The sequence below is a fragment of the Genypterus blacodes genome, unplaced genomic scaffold (assembly GCF_046128005.1).
Source record: "Genypterus blacodes isolate CSIRO-AG114 ecotype Tasmania unplaced genomic scaffold, CSIRO-AGI_Gbla_v1 ptg000022l_1, whole genome shotgun sequence".
Lineage (NCBI taxonomy): Eukaryota > Metazoa > Chordata > Actinopteri > Ophidiiformes > Ophidiidae > Genypterus > Genypterus blacodes.
This window is the reverse complement of record NW_027466835.1, coordinates 3,417,550-3,436,910: the sequence shown is the minus strand read 5'-3', so window position 1 is coordinate 3,436,910 and position 19,361 is coordinate 3,417,550. Positions and strand designations below refer to the sequence as shown.

Genomic DNA, 19,361 nt, shown 5'->3' with positions numbered 1-19,361 from the left:
AATAACACACAAGGCTTCTGATTCATCAAGGTCACGTTCCATGATCAGCTCAGTGTCATCAAATCATTCAGTCATCACTGTCCTGATGCAGCTGTTGCACAGCATCAGGGCTAATGCTACTCTTACATAAAATATACATCAGTTAGTTATTTATTAGTTAGTAATCTATCATAATCAGACAATTCTATCATGTTTAGAGTACCAGGAGGAAAAGTCAGTGTGAAAAAATGCTCACCTGAACAATAAATAATGTTGGTTCTTGACAAAAGATAGCCAACTATGTTTCCATTTAATTCTGTCTATAAAACTGTGTAAGAGGAGCTCCGGCCTCATACAGTAAACCACTACCTAGTATTGCATTGGACAACAAAGAACAAGTTAATTTAATCAGTATTTTCACAGACACCAATTAATTAGAGCCCAGTGCAATTAGGTAGTCTGCTAGAAATGGAAACATCTGAAAATGCAAATATCAAAATCTCTAAAATATCCAGATGATTATTTCCCAAAAGATTCTGCTTAATCAGTACATGCAATAATCAAAACTATTTCCTCAAAAACGGAATTTTAAGTACTAAGATCCAAAGATCTGTGAATTGTAAGAACAATTATATTGTCAGTCCTTTAAACTGTATTCATAAATATGGCAATGTGCTGTTGACTGTGGCTGTCAGTTAAATAACAGTGAGACAAGCTATATTGAGACTCCAAAGCTCGTTAATGACATTTTGTGCTGAAAGAGGACACATGATACAGGACGTAGCAGTATGACCAAGCATATATAATAATACAAATGATTAATTAAGAGAAGGCTTAAGAGGATGCCACCTCAAATATGATTCTGCATGTGAATTAGCTGTGAAGTCACAATAGAACGCTTTGTGAATTCATTTTGGTACAGCTTATCATTCTGTTTTGACAAGATGCAGAGCCGTATCCACTTAATTTATCACTTACATCTGAACTTACAACAGCTTTACATTGCTGAATAATGAAACCCCGTCAGGAGGCACCACTGTGGAATGAACAAGTCAATGGCATTTACCTCAATGTCTCTCTGGCAATAAATAACATTAGATATGATTATATATCTTTATATTTTATATATGTGTATTACCCTTGAGGTTATGCATGCTGCTTGTGAAAGGAAAAGCTATAGTATGTTGAAGAAAACTGAATAACTTCTCCCTTTCCTTTACATGATACATGATACTGCAGGCAGACATTTTGATGCCAGTTTCGGTCGTTGTCCTGAAAAACTAACACGAAAATTGTGTACCCTGAAACAGGGGGCCCCCCTGTATAGTATGATAGATGCAGAAAACAAAACTATTGAAATGTATGGAATTTAGGGGAATAGTTTGTACAGTACAGTGTGCACACTGTATTCCTGCTCTTCCTTGCTTCCTTGTTCATACATACTCAGCAGATAAGAATAGCTCAGAAACAGACAAACTCAGGTTTAGGTGAGGGTAGGTTAGTTGCAAAGAGTTTTGTTACAGTCAAAGATTGTTATAGTTCAGCATCTTCACACTTTGGTCTTCAGTCAGATAAATGAGCATCGTGCCAGTCAACTAACTTGCTTCTTATGTAAAGCAGGTTGTGCACAAAATGTAATTTGCCAAAATGGGCACTAATAGTCACTGGAGGTTGTCGTTTCCATTTAGTCAGGTGCATGGATCATGTAATGTAATTGGAATTTTAAAACAAATATGATTACATGTGTGTAATGTGTTGATGTGACTAAATTGAAGTTGTGGAGGATGTTAAATAGTAAATGTAATTAGGGGGTCTATGAGAGGAAATGGAAATTGGTGCATCACTATTAAGCATGTCACTCTTCTGTTTTCAATAAAACCATCAGCAGGTGGGCCAGAGCTTTCAGAAACACAGTTCCCATCACTGCTGCCGGCCTCACCTGCTCCACTGCAACCACACACCTCTCGTCATATGAACACTACAGTAGAAACATTTTGAATAATCACAGAAAAATGGGTTTATATCACATAGTAGTTCTACAGTATGTACGAACATAACAGTGGTTGTTTTATGTAGGGTGGATGTTACTATATATCCACAAGTACTGATTATTATTGCACTCTGGCTACACATATTCAGCAAGTTTGTTTGGTTGTCTTTAAATGTTCAGAAACGCTAAGTGGTGTCAACACTGGAACAGCGTGAAAACAACTCTAAAAAGGGCTCAGTGATAGATGACTCAGTTTTTTGTTAATGTCATTTTCCATAGCCAGACGCGTAATGGATCAATTCTTGTTCTACTATCTAAACTGTTTTCACACCGACGTGGTTCAGTCCAGTTTGTGTCAGTTACAAATACACTGGAGAGATTTACTCGTGGATTCAAACTAGGTCTGAACCAGCTTCAAGGTGATTGATATATCTATTGAACCAGAAAGGGCTCAGTGCAACTAAACCTTTGATTACTCACAGCAAATCAAATGGATGTTGTGCAAAGGTTATAACATATTGCAATGGCCTGTGGACTATGTTATTGCATTTATGGCTTGTTTGTGTTTCTGCTTTGTTCAACTTTATAACGTCATTGTCTCAGTTATTGTTAACTGTTACTCTGGTTAGAGCAGCTGTCAGTTTGTATGGAGCCCAGCAGTAGACGTAAGGAGGAAAAATACAGCGTCTGAATAAGAATTTGTATGCTCAGTTTACAATTATTCCCCTAATATTTTCTAATTCGACATGTATACATCAATCTGTGACAGACGCTACTACCCTAACTGTTACCATTACCTGCCAACATGTCAGTCATATGACATAACTAAACAGGCCATAACAGGAATAACCTAATCGTGTGTACTCAGCACATGAACTACAAGTCTGGTAAATGACTTTAAATGACCTTGTAATTCCACTGTTCTTATTATTCAGGACAGGCAGCACACATGTTTGGTAATAGTTGGCAAACTTCAAACCTTTGCCAACTGCAGACTTCAGCGTGGGAAAATATCTAAAAGTGAATCAACTGACACCACTGAGCCTACTTCTTAAGAGTGTTATAAAAATAAAAATCTGAGACAAAGCTACAGACACAAATCACACTCCTTGTTGTCTTTTCCAGAATAGAAAAATAAAAACCCACTCTTCATCCTCGGCTTGCCTGTTCCGAGTAGGGTGGATCGCCTTCGCTGCTATTTCAGTATTTAAAAGAAACATTCACAAGAGGACAACAAACAAGCAACTTGCAGTTTGACTTTGTGTGCAAAAACATTTTAGGTCTCTATAAAAATATGTGCACATGGATAGAGGTTTTTTTAATCTCACCAAATACAATATTTTTGTTATTTACACTGCATGGAGATAAACAGACAAACATACAGTACACCACAGCTGTACCCAGTCCCCCCTCTCTGTCTTTACAGGCATAAGAATAACATGGCTGACTTCCATGACAAAGAGGTCTGTCAATCCTCACACTCAAGAAAACACACACACACACACACACCAACAAACACACATCCGCATCCGCATACACTTCTGCTCTGATCAATGTGATCGAGGAGCAGACGAGGGGCAAGCAGAGCCTCTGTAGAAAACCTGAAGTTGCATATCCCACAATTTCCCCCATAGTCGCATTTCACGAACCACTTCCTGTAAGGGTCAGAGGTTGACAGCCAGACGCTGCTTCCTGATGGCTCACGGGGTTTGGGACAGAGAGTCAAAAATACTTTGGCTATGGAGGTGGCTTTAGTCCTGGTATGATATTAAAATAAGTCTCCAACACACCATGTTCAGTGAGTGTAGGAGTTTGTAAAATGGACCCACTGATAATCTAGGGTGGGACTACACTTCTGTCTTTTGGAAAAGAGTAACAAATGTCTCTTTTAAACATTTATTATGATTCATCATAACAAAATTCTCCCAGTATATCTCTGTTAAACTCCTCTTCTCCCCAGCAAATCTTTGCTGAGGTAATTCAACACACCTCAACGCATCAGGGCTCGAAAGGACTTTACTACCAATTAAGCATGAAAGGCAATGCTCAATTTTCACTGGGCAGTCCTCCGATTCTTAGCACTGAATCCAGCCCCACTTTCCAGTCTGCTGTCAAAAGGGGAAGAGCAAGAGGTGGTCTCGGCGTCTGATAGGCCAGCTGACAGGCCACCCACGTATCTGGAGTCTGGTTGGTCAAAGGTGAACTGGGGAAGGTTGATGTGCCTTGCAACAGGGGAGACAGAGGTTGCCTGTTGGGAAGGCTCGTGAGGCTGGATGAAGATGTTTGAGCTGATGAGGATTTGCGGCTGCATAGGTATGGGTGTTTGTGTGGGCATGGACCCACACAGCGGAGTGTACGTCTGTGATGGAGCAAATACGAGAGGGGATGTCAGTATAGGAGATGGTGAATGGACTGGCAAGTGGATAGGTGTGAGAGGTGTACAACTTGGGGATTGTGTTTGTGTGCGCATGTGTGTGTCTGCCGTGATGTCTGGTGTGTGTGTGTTTGATCGTGCGTGTGGGCTCAGGTCATAGGATGGTGTCCTGCGTCTCAGTAGCATGTTGCAGTCAGCCAGTTCTGGAGGTGAGGTCATGTGTGGGTGTTCTCTCTCTGGGGGTGGATGGATGGATATACAGGGAGGACTCATCTTCTTCTTTCGGTGGCAACCACCAACTGACTGGACCCTCACAGGGAACGCCCGGACACCCTTTTCCCACCACTGCACCTCTTCTTTGATTTGCTCATTGTCCCCAGGCTGAGGGAGGCAGACCTCGATCGAGTGGCGCCGTTGGTCATCAGGATAATTGGGGGACAATGACGACGGCTTGTCCAGGACACCCTGGTTGTCGACACTCACGCCCTTCCTAAAGTCCTTGAACTCTTCCCCGAGCAGACTTAGCGTGCTCCTAGTGGAAGAAGGTGGTAGCGGTGGAGGAGGAGGAGGAGGAGGAGCAGAGCAGGTGGAGGAGGAGTTGAGAGACTGTGGAGAACTATAAGGGGAGAGGGAGTGGCTTCTGGAGGCCTTCACTCTGCTCTCCTGCCCTCCTCCCTCCTGATTTTCACACCACTGGCGAGCTGAAACGGTGATGCGATAAACCTCTTCATCTGCCGGGTCATGCAGGGCGGCAGCAGATGAGGGCCTCGGCCTCCGAATGCTGGGCGGGTAAGGACGGAGACGTGGGGAGGGAGGTGGTGGGAGTAAAGAGGGGGAAGGTGGTGGGACAGGAAGAGGACACGCAGAAGGTGGAGTGTGAGGGAGTTTAGAAGGGGAAGATGGAGGAGGAGGGAGAGGGAAGGCAGAGGGGGCAGATGGTGGCAGCTGGAGTGCTAAAGGGGAAGGAGGAAGATGAGGGACTCGGGAAGATGGGGAGGGGGGAGGTAAATGGAGTGGGTCAGATTTTTCCTGTTGCTCACAACCCTGGGGATCCACAGAATCAACTTTAACTGCCACCTGGAAAACACACGGACACACAAACATATAGGTTTTGTATCATGTGGTAGGTTCCCCTTCACCGGGGTTTAGGAGTTAAAGGATAAGTTACAGGGAAAGATTTTTTTTTATCAAAATGGGGGATTACAAGGACATTTTAAAATGTGCCAAACACACAGTCAGTCTATCACAAGTGCTACTACTAAATCAATGATTTTTTTTTGCATTGTGGTATTAATAAACAATATAAATGAGTCTGTGTATTCCTTCTTCAAAAATATTTTTTTCTCCAATAGTTCTCTGTTGTCTAACCCTAACCCTAACCCAGAAAGTTATCAGTCCTGTCATTTACATAAATAGACAGGCAAATCCCCAAAATACTGACCTTTAATTGAGGCAAATTTGTCCCATTTAAGTGCATGATACTTTTAGCACTGGTCCAGTGATTGATAGGATCTGAACCAACTACTATACAGTATATTTCCACATTTGTAATTGTGGGTGTTTGTGTGTGTGAACAAGATGTCTCACCTGTCTGTGTAGGGCCCGTGGGGAGGGCCTAGGTATCGGTGTAGGTGGGGTGATGCGGGTCACGGTGAGGGAGGGAGGTGTCCGATGGTGAACGGGGGATAGACCTGGCACCTGCAACAGAGCACGACTCTCACACGGCTGGGAGTGGACTGATGTCACAGAGCCTGAGGAAACATATTGGAAATACATGTCATTGTGTCTGCACACACAATCCAAATATGCATTCTTGTGGGACAGACAGGCACAAATGATCATAATAGTGCGCAAACACACAAACTCAATATTTACAACACCCTTTTACTTTTGGATGATGCACAATTTATCATTTTAAAGTTACAAAATGACAGTAGTGAAACCTCAAACAATGCTTGTCAGTGCTCAGAGGTTTTGGACTGTTTAAAGATCCAAATTGCCAATTGCTATTGACCCATTGCTCTGTAGAGCAAGTCTACACTAAGTCAGCACCACCAGTGTCTACGGGGACTGCTGTGATCCAGCACTAGCAGTTACGCAGCAGCGCAACATACCAACATACCAACATACCAACACACCAACACAACAAACATATCAACAACATAATAAGGACCTTTCAGATGTGAAAATTGCTTGTTCAAAAAATGCAATGTTGATGCTGACGTCACACACAATGCAGGCCCACACAATACACACAACTTGACCACTAGGCTTTGAGTTGCAGAGCGATCAGAGTGATCATCAAAGTGATACAATTCAAGCACCTGATGACCTCTGCCCCCACAAAGTACACATGATGCACCCTCAGAAACTTGTCTTTTCACAGCATAATGGAATATTAAAGGAAAAGTAGTTGATTTAAGTGTTTCTCTCAAACATCTTTTAAGTTTGAATTCATTTCCTGAAATGTGGGATCTTCTCAGCAATTGAAGACAACCCTATTTCTAATCTAATTGTCACAAGACGAATTTCTTCGTACAATTCCGTCACAAAGTGTCCAAAATGTAAACTGTCAAAGGACATTAATAAATGGGGCTGTTCCAGTGATAAGCATTTCAATATTCTTCGTGAAGTGGTGTGGGTCTGTGACTGTGACACACAGATAAAACAGGAACACAAAGCAACGACATTTATTCATACAAAGATTATGATCTGAGCTAAAATATTTTAAATGCTTAACACATAAATACCTGAGTGCTGGGGACTGAGGTCCATCTCCTCCAAAGGGTTGGGGGCACTGGCGGGCTGTACTGGTCGGAACATGTAGCTGTCATTGGGCAGAGAGTGCATCCTGGATACGGACATCTTCCTTGGGGACAGCAGGTCTTGGTGACTGAATTGCACCTCTTCCTCCTCCAGGGAAAGACAGAGACAACATGGCTTTAAAAGTCTATATTTTAATTTAGGGATTGAAACAGATTATTTCCAGGAAGAATTATGCATTTTGTATGGACTGAAGAGAAGAAAAATAACCCCTGTAGCTCAAGCATTTGATGGTGTCTCCTGTTGACAAGAAAGCTATGATGACATGATCACTGAAGGTCCGCTCCATGTTTGCCGGGTTTGTTGCCGGGTTTGTTAGTGCAAGATGAGGACAAGCAAGCAAGATGAGTCATGCAACTGCAGTGCCACCACTTAATGGTGACACTCACTGCACAAGAGTGGACCATTTGGAACCACTTGAGTGTACAAAAGAAGATGTCCTGAGACCAGATTGATTGCTGTACACATTGTGGGCAATAAACCAGAACTACACCTGATTCTACCTGTTTCTTCCGACTCCTTTGACTCCTATTTTTGGTGTTTTTTATTTACAATAAGTGTTGGGAGAGCTCCAGAACTTTCCTGGCCCGACCTGGGGGCTTTTATCACAACACCTCCACAAATTTGTAGCACAAATTGCACCAAACACTGCAACTTTCATTCTTACATACTGCCACTCTGAGTAACCCCCAATAATCTTAATCAAACATTAAACATTAACATACATAACTGAACATCACAGTGATTTCTTGTAAAATAACACAATAAAAAAAGAAAAGGACCTGAAAATTCACTTATTTTTGGAGCAACTTCCTCCATACCTGTCCAGGTGAGTGTGGACAGGGTCCAACATAAGTCCCTCCCAGGGAGCTGTTGTTGGAGGTGGTACTCCTTCTGCGGTGCCTTTCCATTTCCAGGGCTATCTCTGCGTCCATCTCTGCATCCTCTTTCGCCTCCTGCCAAAGAAGCAATCTTTCACTTAACTGTTCAGTCCAGCAACCAGCCTCTTATCCTCATTTGCAGTATTCATTAAACTTAATTAATGTATTATTATTATTTATTCATCATCATTGTTATTAAATACAACACAAAATTTAAGAAATGTGACAATGACAGCCAGTGCAGAAGTACTGAGAAGTACGGCCTCTTACAGGCTAATTGCTCAACACTTAAACTTCCACATCCAACCCTGCACCCCCTCTGTAATGCACGTGTTTGTGTGTGTGTGATATGAGGGGGTGCAAGTTAAATTTCAATTGTATGGGATTTGCTGTGGATTGCATGCAACATGATGATCAATAAAATTCTATTCTTTTCTAGTCCATTTTATATTCTATATATTTTTATATTGTATGCTATCTACCTATGTTGAACGCACTTATTGGAAGTCGCTTTGGATAAAAGCGTCTGCTAAATGACCGTAATGTAATGTAATGTAATGTATGCTGGCGTACAAACACACTGTTATATTTTCCACAAGATGCAACAGCAACTTACTTAATTTACTCTTTTGCTGCAGCAATATCTTTAGACATTGGACCCTTTACACCTCCTGCTCCTCACAAAGAGCGTATGGTTATGGTTGGTTAATTGGTATATATCTATTTCTGGTTACTGTACCTTGTTGCTTTCCTCCAGATGTTTCATCAGTACAGCCACCACCACATTGACCAGCACAAACTGGGCCATCAGCACAAAAGTGACAAAGTACATAGGAGAGACCCAGGGCAGGTAGGTGAGACAGTGGCGCTCATCTGGATGACATTCTCGTAATGTGTCCTTGAGAAACACACGGCAAGATTCAGCAAGAAAGATTCATTAAGTCCACATTGTGTTTCAACAAAAATACATGACACAAAGTAGGTAAGAGTTCATGAAGCCATTACTGTTTTTCTCTACTACTGATCTGCACTTTCAACAAAAAAAAAAAATGTTTTGGTAGTTATGATGTGACCTGTGTGTGTGTGTGTGTGTCATACTTTCATAATTCCATTCCAGTTGTCTCCAGTAGAAATTCGAAACAGAGTGAGGAAGGCCATTCCAAAATTCTCGAAGGTAGCATGGCGGCTCAGTCCTTCACATGGGTTATTGGCGTTACACTCTAATTGACATACAAAGGAACAAACAGATATATTCACACACACTTAAATGTCATGGTTGTTGGTAAACAGAAAATAAAATCTAAAAATGACAGATTTTGACAAATTTGAGCTTGAGTGTTTGTATTTGTGTGTCAGCGTCCCATTGAGAAAACCTGCAGGTGATTGATCATTTCAAATCAACACACTGTGCACATGAACTCATCACACAAGCAGAGGAGCTCCTAAACACTTTGTCCCTATGAACATGACAAGAACGAGTGCTCTCATTCTTTTTTATTCAAGCATTTACCTAAATGTTTCCTTAGGTTCACTGTGACAGATTAGTAGTAAAACATATATGGTATTCTTTTATGGGACAACATTGAGTTGCCGCATCATTATCAACTCAATGTTGTCCCATAAAAGAATACCATATATTTTTTACTACTAATCTGTCACAGTTGTTATTTTTTCTGATACTGTGTCACTGCTGTCGATGCTGATGCCTCTGCTTACTAGCTCTTTTACCTCTCTCTCTCTCTCTCTCTCTCTCTCCTCTTTCTTCTGTGTATATGTGAGTGGGTGTGTTTTACCCCCAGACAATTCCAGGTCTGTGATCAGCTGGTTCCCCACTCCCAGCCTATCAGCAAGCCCTCCATGTTCTGCCTCCACAGCTGTTGCTCACTGGATTGCCTTGGATATGCAATGCCTTATATTCAAGCCTCAAGTTTGCAGTTTACCCTTGCCCGATTGCATTGCATTGATCGATTGTAACACTTGCCTAGTGTTCAAACCCTTTTCTATGATAACCTATATTGTTTTGACCCTAGTCAGTCTCCTGGTTTTCGATTACTCTCGATTAAGTCCTTTTGTTTGCCTGCAATTAAATTTTTCAGTTTGAACTCTGTCTGCTTTATTTACTTTGTTACTGTTGTTTGTTGTTTTGTGAAATTTAACCTGAATTGCATCATCTGCTCTCTACCTAGTCAATTTGTTCCAGCAGCGATCATTAAAGTAAACTAAACACCACTCACCAGCACAAAACTTCCATCTTGCTATAGTAATTGGAGACATATCTGGTAAGCACAATGTGATTTCCTGCCCTATGCCTGTGATGTAAAATAGAAGTGCTTGCATATTGTGTTACACTCTTGTGTTACACACTTTATGACACTGTCACAGGCTCCCTTTAAACGCACAAAGGTTTTCATTCCTGTACAGTATTTGGCTATGGAATTGCTTTTTTTTACTGCAATCAGAAGGGATTGTTCACTTGGAACTGGCCTGAGACCGCTTCTTCCAAGGGCTCTCACACAAGTTGTTTTGGTCTGCACCAAAAGTGCAATTGCTGAATAGTCACCTGTCTAAATGAACCCGACCAAGGGGTAAATTCACCATGGTGTGATTAAAACGGACTAAATGGCATGTAAAATATTGAATGGAAATTATACACGTCGCGCATAAAGTTGGAATGATTTTTTATTCCAACTTTATGGGGCAACAGTGTCTATATAATTTATAAACAACAGTGAATATTTATCTCTACTGTTGCCCATAAGGTTGGAATAACTGTTTATTCCAACTTAATGGGCAACCATGTATAACGAAATACTGAGTACCAGAGAATGGGCAAATGGATGGGTGAATGGATGGGTGAATGGATGGGTGAATGGATTGGTGAATGTCTTACAAAGATGACATTCAACAAACAAAAGAAAAAAGACGCTTCTGGAAAGACCAACCCCTTCTGTCTGAAGTCGAGTGTCAGGGGAGGTATTTCATTACCAAATAAATAGAGGGCATGCTTTAATACACCTTTGCAGTAAATGCAGCAGACCTGGAAAAATGTTCTGAGGTAGAAAAGCTAGTTTGACATCAAACTATAAACAAAAAAAGTGTATGCCAAACTTCTGCCAAAGCGATCCCCCACTGCTGACTGGAAAACACAGCGACGAGAGAGGACACCTAGGAGGCTACAGGAGTTCATTATGTCCCAGTGGACAGAGCTGAGCCACAGGAAGATAGGCCAGCAGACCAGAATGTGTGTGGTGATTTAACCGATCCCAGAAATATAGGTTATAAATCCAGCCAACATAATGTTTAATACTGTGGTCTTTTTACGCTCTGTGGTGCATTTAAGGAGCTGTGCATTCTCTGACATCGCCTAAATTTCTTCTCTCATGAAGGCTTTTTCTAAATACTGAATAACTTAAATGGAAGAAAATCCATTGGATGTATGGATACAAATGGATTGGTTTCTTAGTCCTGAGAGGCACATTCTGTTTTCTGGTGCCAGAAAGCCAGTGGTCAGCTGTCATTCATGCAGTATCTGCTTTAAGGAAGAAGACTTAAAGCAAGATAAAAACATTTTTGACAGCCAAACAAGCTACGAATCTGGGTTAGGGTTTCCTTGGCAACAGTGAGGAATTTGTGCAAACATGGAATCGCGTTGTTGTCCCTTTTGTTGTGTTTAAGTCATAAAAGCTTTAAAGCAGAAATATGGAAGATATTTCTCACTTGGACTCATTATGTCACTGACAATTCCGAGTTATATAGAAATATTTCACCAAAATACCTCACAGCCTGGTCCTCAGGATAATATCAACAGAATTCAACCTCAGCAACATCAGAAGAACCACTGATCATCAGAATTCAACCTCAGTAACAAATATGCAAGATAGCTCTGCATATTCAGAATAGGGTGTCTTGGTATGGATCTTTCAGTCATTACAAAGTATGTTTCACTTCACAGCAGCCTTATAAGGAAATATAAACGGGGTACTCTCATACAGTTTGTTAAGTGTTTCCCCTTTAATTGAACTTTTTATACTTGGATTGGCCATATGCAGGAGGTTTTGTTAAAGCCTGTTTAAATGGTTCTAAAATCCTAGCCATTTCTTCATCTGACAGCTTAAGCGTTGAGTCTTTTGTCCTTCATCCTTTGGCAATGATAAACCATCATAGGTGGTGCAGCTGGTGCAGGAGTGCTCATGAAATTACACAGATTTTGACTTTGTATTACTGCATACAACAACATAGCCACAAGGAGGCAGCATAAGTGTTGGAGTGACTGAAGTTTCTGCAAGATATAATGTGTTTTTATTGATTTCCATCCACTTTTCTGGGCCAATCTGGGCCAATGTCACACAGCAGGACCATTCACTCACTTACAGCCAGAGGAGGCACCAATGGCAGTGCATACAATGTCTTATGGTTTAAAGGTGAAAATAAGCAGTAAATCTCTCCTTTGCCGTGTCAAAACCCCTCAGAAGTAGAATGACATCAGTTGCATTGCATCAGAACAATCATTGATGTCTGACTCAACTTATCTGTGGCTGCATAAGTAGCTAAATCCCATACCTCTGCATGGGCTAGCGTGTGTGTGTGCAATGAAGCTTTATGACTGTTGATGACTGGATATGTGGGTGTGCTTTTTCCCAGTAGAGTGACTGACCCAGTTTGCCAAAGAGTTCCACACCCAGTGCAGCATAGATGAAGAAGAGGAGCATGAAGAGCAAACCCAGATTCCCCACCTGGAAGAAAAATGTGATTAGCACACCGACCATTACAAGGCAAAGTTCAAATACCTCCTAGTATTTGAAAACTTAAGGTTTAGTTTCATTCTAGGTATTCAAAAATAAAAATGAAGCTGTGCTGTACCTGTGGTAGCGCCTGCATGACAGTGTCCAGCAGAGATCTCATTCCTGTGGCCATCTTCAACAGTTTCAGCACTACATAGTGGGAGGCAGAAACAACAAACTGTGTGTTCCTGTGTCTGTATTTGCAATTACCTCCCCTCAGTGTGAGTGGGTATGGACAAGTCATTGATGTGTGAGTGTGTGTGTGTGTGTGTGTGTGTGTGTGTGTGTGTGTGTGTGTGTGTGTGTGTGTATGTGTGTGTGTGTGTGTGTATGTGTGTATATGTACCTCGTGCTATTCTGAGCACTCTCATAATTCTGATGATGGTGGGATTAACGGGCAATGCTGTACTAATCTTCAGCTCCTCAAGGATGATACCCATGATAGACAATGCCACAATGGCTATGTCCAGCTGGTTCCACCTACGCATACACACACACACACACACACACACACACAAAGGTCACATAGAATTTTGCCCACATACAATTATATACATATAAAGAAGAGTGAAATCATATCTGAACATACAGAAATATGTTTCCAGCCTCATCAGTGACCCACCAAGTAATGGAATTCATGTCCCTAATTTCCTCTCCATTATGCATGTCAGTTATAAAAATCAACACAAATATTCAAAAAAACACTTAGGATTGTTGGTTAAAGTGTGGATTACACTTAATACCTAAGATATAATGATGAACAGGTGTTATCACATAAGCATTTATCTCAAAGTCTTGCCTGTCTTTGAAGAATCTGTGAAGACCAAAAGCGACAAGCTTCAGCAGAGCCTCGATGACGAAGATGAAGGTAAACGCGTAGTTACAGTACTTCAGAACCTCGTCAAGATACTTCACACACACACACACACACACGCACGCACACGCACGCACACGCACACACACGCACACACACGCACACACACACACACACACATTACACATTTCATATCACCTCACAAATTAAATGCAACTTAATTGTTTGTTTTGTTTCTATGCTGAGTGTGTTTGTGTGTGCATGTGCACATTACCGGTGGCTGATTGTAGTGTTCAATGCTCATGGTGCAGACATTGATGCAGATAATGATGGTGATGAACAGGTCCAAGTAATGGTTGGCACACAGTTTGTGGATGGAGAGACGTAGGGGGGAGTAATCCGCATAATAGGGTCTCTGCTGGGCCTCTGAAAAGCACGCACACACGCAGGTGCACACAAAGATATGTAAGGACAAAGATGGAGACGGACATACGCAGGCAGAAGAGGATAAAAAGATGTAACAATCATGCAAATCAATTAGATACACAGATGGACAGAGTGTAAGTGTGAATAGCTGAGGTCGACAGATTCAGTTTTAGACTACTGAGATAGGTTACAAAAAGTGGCGCACAGCATGAACTACCTTCGTAAGTCTAGTATGTTGGAAACTCTGCTTTAGAGCTTTGCATTCTAAGAAAGCGACTATAGAACTGTGTCCACACACTACCGCAACTCCCAGTGCATAGAGAGTGATAAATATTATTTAAGGAAATACTGTACTAACGGGTATGGGTTAGGGGTTGGGGTTGGGGTTAGGGTTAGGGTTATGGTTAGGGTTAGTTTTATGAATTATCCTTTATGTTTTTGCCTGCATTACCCAGAAAGTTGGGAGAATCTGGTAAAGGGGTGCCAATCTGAATTCACAAACAGATAAAGGAATTTCAAAAATGATTTACTTAAAAAAGTCCAAATTTGATATACATTGCCCATTTCAAAGGTGATTTTTTTCTTTAAAATCACATCATACCTATATTTTTGTCCAGTCAGCTAACTTTTACTCCTTTGCTACTGCTACTACTACTACTTTTACTGCGGTTTCTTCTGTTTTTTTGGGGGGGAAATGTTGCTTTAGTTTATTCAGCCTTGTGAGTGCCAGTGTTCCACATGATTTTGGATCTCTTTCAGTATTGCAGAAGGTGGAATTATTCTGCAGTGTCGTCCAGCATGCCCTGGTATCTTCTACCGTTCTCTTCTCTAAACACAAGGGACATCATACCAATATATTATATATGTTACTCATGATATTGATACTTCTGTTGTAGCAGCCATAGTGTCTGCTATGTTTCTGAGTCTGCCAGCCAAAGCATGTTTACAGGAAATGTCCTTTTTCCACCTGTGTCAAGAGCCCAGAGTATCTGGGCAGAGCATGCTTTTGGGGAGGAGGGAGCATTCTCATACCACAGATCAAAATCATTAAAATTTTGTGAGGCATATCCAGGGAAAACATTCATTTTTAACCATGTCACATGCAGAATGTGCTGCTAAGTTGTCTTTTTTCTTTAAGTAAATTTTAATTTTCAACTTTAGTAGGCTATCTCATCTAAATAGTCAATGTTTACACAATGAATCGCCTGTTCTATTGTTTCAAAGTGAGTATCTGACACATGCAAGTTGAGAGGTTGATTAGTAAATTGTAATTTGAGAGGGCCTGGTTTCCAAACATTCCAACAATGTTTGGTAGAGGGCTATAATCATGCAGACACATGCATCAGACTGGCGTAGCTCATGCGTTCTTTTAGCGAAGAATCACTGTTTGTGATGAGCTCGCCAGTCTTTCAATTGTCTTTTTCTAGCTGTTTCTGTTTTGATATTTTATGTCTAGATATTTCTCTTTGTTCAGTCATTCCCTCTTTATTTGATCAGGCTCTGAAAGCAGGCAGTGCTCAGAAAAATAGACTACCGACCAGCCCCTTCATTCTCCTTACTCCTACGCTTTTTCTCCATCATTTTCTGCCTCTTCTCCTCTCGTAAGCGTGCCTCTTCCTCTTCCTGGTCCTGTCGGCACTTGTGGAAGTTCTCCACCACAACACCAACAAACATATTGAGGACAAAGAAGCTGACGATGAGCAGGAAGGAGATGAAGTAGAGTAGCATCCAGGGGTTGTGGTTCCTCACAGGCTGAGAAGAGAAGAGAAGAGAAAAAAAGAAAAAAGAGAAGAGAAGAGAAGAGAAGAGAAGAGAAGAGAAGAGAAGAGAAGAGAAGAGAAGAGAAGAGAAGAGAAGAGAAGAGAAGAGAAGAGAAGAGAAGAGAAGAGAAGAGAAGAGAAGAGAAGAGAAGAGAAATAAAGATAATAAAGTCTTAAATAAAATCTAAATTGACTGCCAATCTAGCACATATTGAACCAAATGTCTGAAATTTGCCCTGGAATTCTGCCATCAGTCTGACCTGGAGTATATATCTACTGTCACCAATCAGTAAAATCAATCAGAATAAGTTAGTGTTCTTCACCCAAAGCTCTGTAAACATGATTTTGTTATACATAAGTGACAATTCCACTACTGAGGCCTGAAGTCATGCTCTTTAATTCAGGTATACATTTGAACAGACCTTTAATCACAGCCTTTAAGCATCACAGTGTTCTTTAAGGCTCCATTACCTGTTGGTCCACTCCGACTGCATCCAGCCCATCATACATGATGTTGACCCAGCCATCCTTGCAGGACAGCACAAATAAAGCCATCAGAGCCTGGATGGGTAAAGAGACACATGCAGTTAGTCAACACACACACACACATATCCTGGCAAAGTAAAAAGCCAGTCAAGGGTACAGCTGTACTAAGTGGAAAGTTTTCAGGGACAATGAGTGAATGAACGACTGAATGCATTACATAATGCACATCAGGGATATTCCACGGTGTGATCATTAAACTGGGTTTACTGGGAGAGGTAACCTTGCTATTGTCATCAGATACTCCCCTACCCAGGCCCTCAACTTCGCCTTCAAGGAAAAGTACAAGAAGATCTTCCTGGAGGAGTGGACTCGCCTGTGCCTTGTTTGGCTTGCACAGTAAGGTAATTAATGATCAGACTAGTGAATTAGTGTTCAGATTTTGGGGCACCGTATACTTCAAGAAGTATAGAAGAGGTCAACAAAGGTTCTAACAACAATCTTCCCATCCTTCCCAAGGATGGGAAGATTGTTGTTAGAACCTCATTGTTCTCAATGCTGGTTAATTAATCACTTTTGTCATGATCCTGTGTTTTGGTTGTCTTGTTTTCATTTCCTGTTCTATTTTGTTTTATTTCCTGTTTTGTGTTATCTGCTTTACTTCCTGCCCTTGTGTGTCCTGTATTGTGTTTGTCTGATTATTTCTACCCTATTGCCATCGTCTGCACCTGGCTCCCATTGTCCTCAGTGCTGTGTCTATATAGTCTGCGTCTTCCCAACCCTCCTTGGTTTGTCCTGGTTCTGTTTTTGTACTCCGTTCAAATCATTTTTTTGTCTATGTTCTATGTTTCTCTGCTTCCCATCCCGATTCTCGTCTGTTTTCCATGTTTTTTTTAGGTTCACTCTGTTTCTTGTAGTCTGCTTGTTGCCCTTGTGTTCTGTGTTACTCTTGTTATTCTTTTTAGTCTGGATAATACTTGTCTCTGTCTTTGTCGTGTTGCAGTTCTTGGTTTCATTGTCTCTGTTGTTCATTTGCTTTGAGTTTCTTGATTGTTTTTGTAACAAGTGAAATATAGATGTCTACCTTTCTACTGCCTATTCAGCCTGTTAGTCTGTACCTGTACCAAGTTGTCAAAGTTGTACTTTCGTCGTATCCAACGATAGTTGGCCTGCAGACAGTCAGACTTGTTGGTGACGTTTCTGGTGTCCAGACCCTCACATTGGTAGAACTTCCCTTTGAACAACTGTAGGGAGAGAGTGTGTGTGTGTGTGTGAGTGAGAGGGAGGGAAAGGAGACAGAGGCGAGTAAGAAAAAGAGAGGTGTGCAGGTGTTACTTTTATATTATTGTGCTCAAGATATTAACCATGCAATTATCAAGTGTTTGAAAAGAGTTACTTTTCTAATCAGATTTTTCCCAAACGACCCCAGGTGACCTAGTGACCTATGTGTCACATTGTCGTTTTTCACAATTTATAGCCTACTTATCATTCTTTCAAAACACACAACTTATGGAACAAATGCTTATTGTGTATTGGACATTTCCAGTCATCCTGACTTGCTACTCCCACATTCAGCTGCTCAATTACTTTGAGCTACAAAGGGCAAGAAGCTTTGTTATGACATAAAGGCTAATGACACAGCCATTTCCTGTGGTATTGGATCTCTGTGAAGCTGTCATTATTTTGTGTGAGCGTGTGTGTGACTGTGAGTGATTCACCTGCACCCCCAGGATGCCAAAGACGATGAAGAAGGCACAGCAGATGAGGACAATGTTCCCAATGGGTCTAAGAGAGGTAATCAGAGTCTCTACGACCAGCTTTAACCCCGGGGCTCGGCTGATAACTCTGAAACAAACACACAGTTCAAATTCACACACAATCACAGCAAGGACCACCACACACTACCAGCGGCAGAATGCAAACACAAATTCCCAACGTACCTGAGTGGGCGTAGCGTGCGTAGCAGTCGTAGGACTCTGAGGATGCCCAGGATCCTGTTTCCACCAGTATAGGCCAAAGAGAACAAGACGTCCACAAGAGACACAAACACCAACAAACCGTCCAAAACATTCCAGGTGGATTTGAGGTAAGTCTGGTTTCCGAAGCAGAAACCAAGAGCTACAACCTGCACGTTTAAACACAAAAACGTAACATGGAATCAGCAAGGAAAAAGAGAGACATGTTTATTGCATTGATCATTGAGTATATACTATTTGTTAATATGAATGCAGGTCCATAGACCCCACCTGTCAAAACAGACAAACAATATATAACATTTACCTTGATAGTCATCTCAGCCATGAAGATAGCGGTGAAGACATAGTTGGACACAGTCAGGAATAATCGCTCCTACAGGATAGATAACATTAATCTTAAGCCTGCATGTGCTCATCTATTAAATAAGTGTCTTGTTTCACTCTCAGGGTCTGTACTACGAAGGAAGCTCAACTGATCTCGACCTTGTTTGAGGAAACTGGCTCGACAAAATCGGGATAATCGGTATCACAAAGCCACTAATCAGCAGGATTTTTTTTAATGGACGGAGTCGGTGCATCAGTATCCGCGGTGAAAGTAAATCCGAACAAAAGATATCTTTCGCTGTATTTGCTTGAGCTCAAAGCATGAGTGATGCTATTTTTTGACCATCACTCATATTACTCTCTTGATCTGGGTTAGAATTTTGTCCAGGGCCCAGTTGTGAGTCTTCATTTTTCCTTTTCAAATATTTATCCATCGCTGAACGTCATATCACCACACCTCTCGCGCGCATCACTAATTCTATTGTCTTAAATTAACAAGGTCATAACTGCGCTATTGCCACTTACTGGGCAGGTCAGTCAGTACACATGGAAGAGGATTTCATTATTTCGCCAGTCACTACATTGCAGGCACAGACGCACAACCATGGCAAATTATTTGCAGTAACTAAATAATATATTTTTTGGACTAATTCAGTGACGTTGGATAATTTCCCACGGCACACCTGACAACTACACTGTGAATTGCTTCTCCATTGTAACAGTGCTTTGTTATGCAGTTACACCACAGCA

At 41.4% G+C, this 19,361-nt stretch overlaps 1 protein-coding gene across 1 annotated transcript in view; it reads right to left on the bottom strand.

Moving 5' to 3' along the window:
* Window positions 1–19,361, bottom strand: part of LOC142992595 (voltage-dependent T-type calcium channel subunit alpha-1H-like) — a 49,101-nt gene continuing 29,740 nt past the window's right edge. Inside the window, exons 20-36 of the mRNA XM_076143081.1 lie at window positions 18,592–18,660; window positions 18,252–18,436; window positions 18,030–18,156; window positions 17,430–17,555; window positions 16,300–16,389; window positions 15,628–15,820; window positions 13,917–14,068; window positions 13,628–13,737; window positions 13,175–13,308; window positions 12,908–12,978; window positions 12,702–12,780; window positions 9,146–9,267; window positions 8,787–8,945; window positions 7,988–8,122; window positions 7,094–7,256; window positions 5,931–6,094; window positions 1–5,420 (exon numbers count right to left, since the gene is read on the bottom strand). Of these exons, the coding sequence (XP_075999196.1) occupies window positions 4,023–5,420; window positions 5,931–6,094; window positions 7,094–7,256; window positions 7,988–8,122; window positions 8,787–8,945; window positions 9,146–9,267; window positions 12,702–12,780; window positions 12,908–12,978; window positions 13,175–13,308; window positions 13,628–13,737; window positions 13,917–14,068; window positions 15,628–15,820; window positions 16,300–16,389; window positions 17,430–17,555; window positions 18,030–18,156; window positions 18,252–18,436; window positions 18,592–18,660 (3,477 nt within the window). The 3' untranslated portion in view covers window positions 1–4,022. The remainder of the gene's footprint in view (window positions 5,421–5,930; window positions 6,095–7,093; window positions 7,257–7,987; window positions 8,123–8,786; window positions 8,946–9,145; window positions 9,268–12,701; window positions 12,781–12,907; window positions 12,979–13,174; window positions 13,309–13,627; window positions 13,738–13,916; window positions 14,069–15,627; window positions 15,821–16,299; window positions 16,390–17,429; window positions 17,556–18,029; window positions 18,157–18,251; window positions 18,437–18,591; window positions 18,661–19,361) is intronic.